The sequence below is a fragment of the Myotis nattereri genome, assembly GCF_964212035.1.
Source record: "Myotis nattereri genome assembly, chromosome: 5".
Taxonomy (NCBI): Eukaryota; Metazoa; Chordata; class Mammalia; order Chiroptera; family Vespertilionidae; genus Myotis; species Myotis nattereri.
This window is the reverse complement of record NC_138080.1, coordinates 42,353,346-42,363,537: the sequence shown is the minus strand read 5'-3', so window position 1 is coordinate 42,363,537 and position 10,192 is coordinate 42,353,346. Positions and strand designations below refer to the sequence as shown.

General features: G+C 43.7%; 1 protein-coding gene across 1 annotated transcript in view; it reads right to left on the bottom strand.

Moving 5' to 3' along the window:
• Window positions 1–1,384: 1,384 nt before the first annotated feature.
• Window positions 1,385–10,192, bottom strand: part of SH3RF1 (SH3 domain containing ring finger 1) — a 171,653-nt gene continuing 162,845 nt past the window's right edge. The window contains exon 12 of the mRNA XM_081090937.1: window positions 1,385–3,821. Coding sequence (XP_080947063.1) covers window positions 3,653–3,821 — 169 coding nt within the window. The 3' untranslated portion in view covers window positions 1,385–3,652. The remainder of the gene's footprint in view (window positions 3,822–10,192) is intronic.

The following is a 10,192-nucleotide window of genomic DNA, read 5'->3' as shown; positions in this document are numbered from 1 at the left end:
GATCGTTGCAGTACAATAAGAATTTGCATTCAGTGAAATCAAGGTGGTGCTTTCAAATGGAAAGAGCCATATCAGACAGTTATTAATAGGAAACACAAGAGAAACGTTCATTTGTAAACCAGAGGGAGGGTATTTCACACTGTCACGCTTCACAATGGTTGGTTTCCACTCGAAGAGCTGTCCTGTCCCAGGTGATTGACTGCCAGGAACAAGCAAAGCCCCCACCCCCAGCATAGCCACTCCAACCAGGAGCTCACAGGAGGGAGTGAGGGGTGAGACCTTGCTAAGCCTGGACACTGGCTAATCTCTTCTGTAAATATCCTCTCAATTACTGTGGTAGGTTGACAAATTCTTTTTCCTGCAAAGGAGTCATTTCAATAGGATGCTACCTTGGTAAGGACATCGTTTAACTGGTTGAAAACGTATTTGTAAAAACTTACATGGATACACACAATGAGCTGTACAACTTGGTGTATTAAAAGCATGTTCTAAGCTTGAATTCTAATGATTAGAGTTCTGGATTGAAATAGTCACCTGAACTTACAGAGGCATGAAAAACATCTTATTATCATTATGAACAGAAAACGAAATGCATAGCAGCTGGAAACATCACCTTACTTTGTTTCTTCTGAATCCAATTAGACCCAGTAAAGGTGTTATGTGCTTATACTCCAAGGGAGGGAGATGAAATATTTGAAACCAGAGATCAAAGTAAGGCCACATATTAAAATATCACTTTTCAAAACAGTGACATTGTCTCCTTTGCTCATCTTCACCCAGGGAGGTACACAGAGTACCAACCGGAAGAAACTAAATAATAACTGACTTGTCCAAGCGGTTACAAAGAGAGATTTTTTGGCAAAGCTATGAAACAACCTAGAATTCCTGATTTTTCATTCTGATAAGTAATTTGATAGAAACTAAACGTTAAAGAGGAAAATATATTCTAATGACATACATGGCCCTTCTAACCTTACGACTTGTTGGCATTCCATGAAAGATTAAAATCACACGTTATGTTCCCAGGCCTTGCTGAGGCCCACGGGTTACCACTCAGTTGCTTGCAGGTCTGGTGCTCTTTCTATGGCTAAGACAAGGCTGCGAGCGGTCCAGGCTATGCAGTCACCATAGCAAGGGGGAGGGAGCAGAAGGATTACACTTGGTGAAACTCCACAAGCTCTAAGAAGACTTTACACTTCTTGGGGAAACTAACCAAAGAACGTTTGTTAGTCGGAGAGGTAAAATGTAGTAAAACCACCAAAACAGATATTTTCTGTTTGAGGTGCATGCAAAGAATTTTGCATGAAGTAGAAACTAAGTAAAATATGTCCCAGATAAAAAAAGAAAAAAGAAAAGAATTTTAAGGACTGACACAAGGGGCATGTAAAGGATGAACATCAAATTTTAATCTTGAACCTTTTCTCCAGTCTTCAAATTATTAACATGATAAATGGCAATTTAATCACCACCCTATCAACGTGTAACAAGCCCTTGTTACAAAATCTCCAGCTATTGTCTCCCCCCAAAACCAATAGAAAAACCCATACATTATATTATCTAAGTGATCTATTAACAGATGAAATTTTAACCAACTTCATACCAGGAAACTATTAACAGAGGTACTTCAATCACATAGCTTAAAATATGGAGGAAAGACAGGTAAAAAAATTATCTTAACCTGTAGTAGTCTTTTTACTTTTTAAAATTTTTATAAAATACACTAATTTCCCAAAATAAAGAATATTATGACACATTGGTGTCAACTTACACAGATGAAAGCTGATGACAGCTTTTTTTTTTCCTAACTAAAGTTCATCTCACCAAACCTTTATATATTACATGAATATCCAAGTAAAGTATTTTTTAAAAAATTCAACACACAGGAACATAATGTACAGTGTCTTATAAAAAAATGGTTAATTTAGGAATGATTTCATTTTAACCACATCGTATATCTTTTTAAGACCATGAAACCTCCTGCTGTTGCAAGAAGACTTTTCTGTTCGTGTTTCCATTTCCCAGTTGTAATTCTTAAAAGTAAGAAATAAAAAAGTTTTTGTGTTTGTTTGCTCATGAGGAAACTGTGGCAATGATTTCATTCACTCCCAGGCTGTCTTCCCTCCTTTTGTTTTGCTTTTTAGGACTACTCAGACTCACGACTGCGTGGCACAGGAATGAAATGGGTAGAAGAGGCCGATGACATCAAAGGATGGATATAAAAAGACAGGCTCCGCTGGATCCCGCCACAATTGTAAGGTGTGGGCACCCTCCCTTGCGCCAAGCCTCCCAGGGCTGCGAGAGAACAGCGGCCTCCTGGCTCACCCCTGACATCCCTCCGCAGCCGGGAGCACGGATAAAGGACCATTTTCACTAATCACTTGTGTCATGGCTGATGGATACCTTGGCCAGGGAGAGAGGGAGTGTACTCAGAGAAATTGGTCAGTAGTGGCTTTGGGGTAGAGAAAAGAGTACTGTTTATTTCCCAGCTCCTGCATGCATCGGTCAATTCCGAGCACAAACTCACCTCGACAGGAAATTGCAATGAAATATACAGACCATGCACAGCAGACATTACTGTGGGAACCAACCCAGCCACATGCACACGTGGGAAAGGACTCACGATGGGTGTATGTAAACGTTTCACAGTGTTTCTCATAGCCACTGACTTCCGCACGAGTGCATCACGGACCACCACTATCTCACAAACGCTCACTGTGTCCTGGGCATGCAGACCACTTAAGGTAAAACGGGCACATGACATTTCACGGCCATCCGCAGACAGGAATCCAACTTCAGATTTTCCAACTGCCAACCAATGAAACTGAGCTGCTTCTCTTATAAAACTAAATTGATTTCTGAATACATTTTTGTTGTTGTTCAAGGGTTGTGCTTTACTCTTCCTTATCGCTTCATCGCTTTCACTCTTGGAAAATTAAAAAAACCCACAAAATTAAATCGAGGACTAGGTCTTAAGGCGACTCCTGACCAAACCAGAAAGACAAGCAATCGTTAACGTCTCTTTTCTCAAGTGTCTGTCTCCCAACCCCAGGCCCTTATTGGTACTGATTCAGCTGCACATTTTGGTTTCCCAAAGAGGAAAACCAAATCAGAGAACTGGCATTTCTGTCTTGAAAAAGAAAAAAAAAAAAAAAAAAGGCAAAAAAACACCGGTGTGGGGAAGGGGGAGTTCATTCTCTGTTAAAAAGAATCTCTTGCTCTCAACAGGAGAGAATCCAGCTTCTCCTTAGCTATCATTTCATAAATTAATAATTCCTTAAAATCATAACCCAAAGAATTGATCTATAACGAGAAAAATTCAAGTTTAAAACAGCAAATAAATTAGTTAAGCCTTGTAAACAATTGTCCATTTTAGCTATATATCTTTAAAAAAAAAAAAAAAAGGTTTCTCTGTAGAGTCAATCAGACAGTACAAGGCACACCTTCCGCATCCAAATCCAGAGTGACAAAACCCACAACCACGCTCTCGTCACGCCGCTTGCTGGTCTACATGTGTTGGGGCCCTGGGGTCACACGCCCATCCTCCGCTCGTCTCCCGGCCACCTAGAAGTCCACCGATGTGCTCTTCCCGTGACATCGCGCTGTGCTATCGTGTGGAGTGACAGGATTTGAAGCCTTCCCAAGGTGAGTCTCCTCAGATGTTCTCCACAAAGCTTCCTGGGAAAAGGCCAGTTTTTCCGTTGCGTTGCAACGTGCCTTTGAACCAGCCGTCCTCTCGTTTTTTATGAACAAACACAATATCTCCCTCCTTAAGTTCAAGTTCGGCCTCACTCTGAGGAGGATAGGACACCACCACCCTGTGCCTGGAAAAGAGAGAGAGATTTTAGGGAAGGCCATTGCAAGCGGTGACAAGACTGGTGTGCACAAGCAGAAGGGGAAGCAGCATGGGTTTTGTTGATAATGTCTGTAAAACCACTCAACATACAACTGTGCGCTGTGAAGCAGAGACTTGGTGTGGACGGTTTGGATATGCTGAATGGATGACCCGGCCTGGTTTATATGAGTGCCCTTGACAGAGAGCCATCTTGTCCCCCTCAAACATTTATAGCACAGAAGAAAAAGCGTATTGTCCTTCTCTTTTCTCAAGAGGAAAGGAGTGGATTTGACTGGGCACACTGATGGCGCCAGCGCTCTCTGCTCTGCCTGCCTCGGCCCAGGGGCTGTGCCCGGCCTCTCCGTCATGCTGTCAGCTCGAGTGGCCAGGCTCAGGCCTGTCTTCTGGACTTGGTCTCCAAGGCGGCCTCTCTGTGTCCCTGACATTGGGGCTTGACAGGGGCGAGGCGGCAAATCTAAGAAAGCTCACCTGCTTTACACACTCAAATTCTCCCTCAGGCAGGCTGTCCTAAGGTCTAGGCAGGGAGGGGAAGACTGTGGCCACAAGTTCAGTCCAACACAATCAGGAACAAGGCTGACATTTGGATCTCTATTAGTGCAGTAACTGTGTCTGCTCTCCACTGGCTCCCAACTCCCATTAGCAGGAAAAGGAGTCATTATCACTTATAAACCCCAGAAGCCCTGTTGATTTAATGTTATCTACCCCATTTCCATGCTCCTTGGTCTACTTCTGCAAAATGATGGTTAGCAGCCACGGAAGCCAGAAAAGGGGCGGGGGGGGGGGGTAGTGGGGGGTTGTTTTATGCTCTATATCCTTTTCTTTAAAATCCTCAGCCGAGGGTATTTTTTCCATTGATTTCTAGAGAGAGTGGTACATGACCTTGATCAGGAATCAAACCCACAACCCTTTGGTCCGTGGGCCGGCGCTTTAACCACTGAGCCACACCAACCAGGGCTATGCTCTATATCCTTTTATCCCTTTTTATTTTTCCAGCATTAATGCTCCCCTTCACACCTCTCTTGCTTCTCCCAACCAAAGGGGTAAACGGTGGTGCACGGTAGTCAGCTTCCAAGCTGGCCCGGGGAGCCTTGCCCCCTGGTAGTCACATCTAATGTAGCCTCCTCCCACAATGATGGTGACACTCGGTGTGAGCAATCATCCACTGTGAAAATGACCGTGTGCGACTTTGGAGGCTAGGTCATAAAAGGCATGTGGCTTCTGTTTTACTGTCTCTTGGGTCATGTGCTCTGGGAAAGAGCAAGCGGCCATGTTGTGATAAAATCCATCATCCCTATGGAGAGGACCACCTGGTGGGTACCTGCGGTGTCATTCCAAAAACCAAAACTAGCTCGCCAATAGTGATATGAGTGAGTGGGCCACCGGGGAAGGCAGTCCCAGCCCAGTCAAACTGTCAGATGGCTGTAGCTCAGGCAGACATCTGGGGTGTGCTCTTGAGAAATATCCTAAGCCAGAGCCACCCAGATAAGCTGCTCCCAACTTCCCAACCCACAGAAACTGTGAGATAATAAATGTTTACTGCTTTAAGCCCCTAAATTTTAGGGGTAACTTGTTACACAGCAGAAGATTATAGGACCCACTCTTGACTGTAAGTAAATAATGTTATGGCTTAAAACATGACCGGCAGAATAAATTCTATACACTGCCCCGAACTCATAAAACCCATCAGAGCCTAGCCCTTTCAGAAGATGGCTAGTTTCACCAATCTCCTACCCATAAGAAACAGAATCTATTCGCATTAAGAAGGACCATAGGGAGAGTATTAGGCTATTGCTCTACTAGAAAGGCATCTCTGCAAAGGTCTAGTGACTGCCCAAACAATTCCAGAGCTACTTTGGGCAACAGAGCAAATTATCCTCCAAGATCTGAAGCAAACGCACAGCAAGGGGGCTGGCTTATTGTTTCTAAAAAAAAAAAGGTTCAGCCAATTCAAACATGAATATTTATAGACCACAAGGCTTAGGGTTCAACCAAACATGGGATGAGGGCGGAGGCATGGCATTGGGGAGAGCCCTGGCCTGGGGCCTGACACAGCCGTAGAGGTCATTGGGAGCAGATTAACTTCGGGCCAATTACCTCACATGTCTTGGTCGCAGTTTCCTTGTCTGTAGAGTAGGACTGCAGTGAGTTAAACAGGTGTTATCATGTAATGTCGTGAGCTCATGAAGTTCACACCCCAGCATGAGCATTCGGCCAAAGCAGGCAGGGGCCTGGTGCTCCAAGGAGATGAAGAATGGGCCAGTCAGTAGCTGGCCACCTCTACCCAAGAAACAGATTCAGAACACTAAAGGAAAACTGCCTGATAATGAGACTTGACAAACTTTAGAATGGTATAGTTTAAGGTTTTGGAATTCTTTCTAAACCTTTACATCTGTAAAAGCAAGACCAATACTTTCTTCTTGGACTTATCTAAAGGAAGGAATCCAAATGAGATTTCTCAAGTCTGTTGCCAACATGCTAAAATTCCATATAAAAAGCAATGTAAATAGTTGCCATTTGGGGAAAGTTAAAATTTAAACAAAGCTTTATAATTCTGGGGGAAAAAGTGCACAAGTGACTCAGATCCCATTCAGAGTAGATGTTTGATGAAATGTGCTCCCCACCAGTTCTCTGCGAGCTGCCTTCAAGGGAAAATGAAACAAAAATAGTTCTCGAGAAACTTGAAGTGAATTAGATGAATATTTGCATCTTACAAAATGCACTAAACCAATTTTGTCAACATTTTTTTGAACTATAACTGCTGCCGGGCTAAGAACATAATCTTCCTGCTCCGTTCCCAGGGGAAGCACATTTTCGCTGCTAAGTTCTAAGCCTCTGGGGGGTGGAAGGAGACACCATGCGCATAATGGAAACTGTGACACAGCCTTGATTGCATGAAGACTCCCAGGTGCAGCAGGCACAGACTCTACTTAGAAATCGTCCAGCTCCGATTCTGGCCTGGAGCCTTGCGAGGTAGTTTGCATACAGATTTCTAATACGAACTCTTAAAGCCAAATCCTGGGCACAACTGGCCAGCCATCTCAGGCACAGAGCGGGTTTGCCAAGTAGAAAGTTTACAGACCAACAAACAGATGTGAGGCGCAGCTGTGGCGGCCCTTCCCGTCTGCGGCTGCACCCTGCGCCTCACTCGGATCATGCTTGTCTTCAGTGGGATAGGGCTTTTGGGAAGGTCTGAACCTCTGAAGTCAAGACTTCTCTCCCATGACCTCCATGGGACCTGCTGATCCACCCTCAAAATCTGCACCCCATCCATTCCTCTTTATGGTCACAGCCACCATCATTTGTGGACGAACTCATTACCTCCCACCTGGGCAAATAACCTACCTGTCCTCCCTGCCTCAGATCTCTTCCGGGCCCCACTCCATTCGACACTGAACACGTTCATTTCCTTAACTGTCAACTCCATTGGCAGCTATCTGTTGCTCAAAAATCGTTCCCATCTTCTCAATGCCTGCAAGGTTAATCCTCAGGCCCTCAATGACCCGGCCTCCTCTTCATAGCTGTAGTTACTGTTATCTCCATGAGCGGACCAAACACTTGTCTAAACCTGAACACGTCCCCCAAATATGACCTTTACCTCCCCGACTCCACACCTTGGCTCATGGATTGTAGTGAGTTAAAAAGGCATTAACTCATGGGGAACTCCCTTTGACAGTTCCCTCTCTGCCCATCCAGACCCAATCAGGCCCTCCAATTCTCCCTGGTGAGACCTTCTCAAGGCCTATGACTGGAAGTAATTTCATGCTTGACCAGATTTCAGAGGCCTCGTGTATGTTTTTTTAAAAAATATATTTTACTGACTTTTTTACAGAGAGGAAGGGAGAGCCAGAAACATTGACGAAAGAGAAACATCGATCAGTTGCCTCCTGCACACTCCCTACTGGGCATGTGCCCGCAACCAAGGCACATGCCCTTGGCCGGAATTGAACCTGGGACCCTTGAGTCCGCAGGCCGACGCTCTATCCACTGAGCCAAACCGGCCAGGGCTCGTGTATGTTTTTTATGGCACTTGGCCCAGTCTACATGGTATTATTGCTATCTACATCCCTAGCACATTTATTCTACTAGACTGTAAGCTGCTTGAGGGGTGAGATGATGATAATTCACTTGTATGTCTCATGCTACTTAGCACAGCACATATGATAATTCTTAATAAGCATGCTGAATGACAAAAAGGAAAGGCCTCATTATACAGCAAAACTACTTTTTAAAATGTATAAAGCTCCTTAAAAAGGAATGAAATTCTGACACATAGTACACAACATGGATGGACCTTGAAATATTATACTAAGTGAAGTAAGCCACCCAGAAAAGGATAATATCACCCAATTTCACACATCCACAGACGAGTCAAGCTCATAGAGACAGAAAGTAGGTGGTGGTTGATGGGGGCTGGGAGAGGGGATGGGGAGTTAGTGTTTAATGGGCGCAGAGTTTCAGTTTAAGATGAAACTGTTTAAGATGATGAAAGAGTTCTAGAAATGGATTGTGGCAATGGTTATACAACATTGTGGAAGTACTTAATGCCACTGATTTTGAAATGGAAGGAATGGCATATTTTATGTATATTTTTATCACGATGTTAAAAATAAATGAATGAATGAATGAGTGAATAAAAATAATGGAAAGATTAGAGAAAAAAATGGTACTGTGGTTGTTGGAAAGTACCCCCTGCTCCCTTTGAATGGAGCCCCTGGGAGGCAGTGTGGCTCACAGACGCGGCTGTGAATGGGCCTCTGCCCCTTGTGGCTGGTGGACCCTGGCTCAGTTTCTGGCGACAGTTTCCGTGTGGAATGGGAGGAATAGAAGTTTGCTATGTAAAGAAGTTCCACTGGCTTCCCAATGCCCATCTTCCTGGTTTGGGCTGTGGTGTTCTGGCTTCGATCTAAATGGGCACTTGCAATCTTTATTAGTATACATTTTCCATTTCCTTTATTTTTTCTGGCCTCTCTTGCATTCTCTGTCGTTGATACATTTTTGTTTCTAATCTCCCCTGGTATAGCCCAAATTGGGTCCCCGGTGGCTCTTGGAAGCATCTGCCCATCACCCTGGTCTGGATGGGTAACCATTCACTGCTTTCTGTTAGTTGCTATAACAATCTAACAGCCAATTAAGTATTTTACTAGCAAAACCATACGGGCTCTCTCTGCAGTTTGCTTGCAGTCCAGGCAAATTATGTCCATTGCTTCACCCCGTGGGTTCATTGTCACCGACTCAAATTGATTGTGCTGGTTAAGCTGACTATCTTTCTGTAAATCCAATCTATCCAATTTGTATGTTTCCAAGTATTTTCGTTTAATCCCTGATCAAAGTTCACAGGTTCTTTTCTAATTTAGGAGATGGGCTTATAGGTATGTGGCTATCAATTTAATTCCTAAACTTACAAATATACACAGAGATGACTTGCTGTGTCTCCTTAAGCCCTTTATGTATGTGTTTTTTAGAAGAAAAAAAAAGCTGTCATATATGCTTTCATTTGCCATCTCTTCTGAAATATTTTATTTCCACTTTCTGTTTGCAACTTCTGATTATTTTTCCCCCCTCAATCCGTCTAAAGTAGAGCCCCAAATACTTGCTCTATTATGTTTGCTGTCATCAATTATACATTTGCTGCCTCCGGGACAGAGCGTTATTTCTTGCTTGTTTTCTCCAGTCTCTCAGACAAACACAAAAGAATCCTTTAGTTCCTCAGAGAATCCTCTCAGCTGACACCAGGACCTGTCAACACACCTCAAGGCCCCTCCTTCCTCACTGTGAGGCTCTTCTAGTCTTCCTATCATGCGGAGGCTTCTTTCTCTGACAGCGCTGGCTGCCGTTGTCACAGTCTTTTCCTCTAGAGATCTATGGGATGGGGTTTGAGAAGAAATTGTATGCTTGTTCTCATTGTAATCTGCAGCTGGATCCTACCTCGTACTGTGCCAATACTATCCATTGAAAAACAGTTCCCTGAAATTTTATCAGTAAAAATTCTACCAAGAGAACCACAGGTAGTCTCTACTGTTAGGGCAGGAGTTGTGGGTAGTTAGATTGTGAATCAAGGAATCCAGGATCCTGAAACTCTTTCTGAATCACACTGATGGGAAAGTTCATTTTCCCTTCATTTTTAGCACTAAGCACTTTTGTGCTGAAAGTTTTGAAATATTAAAATGATACAGTTGGCAAAAAAATTTCATCCTCGGTGAATAATAGGATGTTTTCCCCTACTACTTGTTTCCACACATTTTTCCCTTCGTTGTTAGAGCCAGGCAGACTGAGGACTCCAAGTTAAATCAATATTATCGCCATCATGGTAGGAAGGCTAAAGGGGCTGTGAAAAGCTGG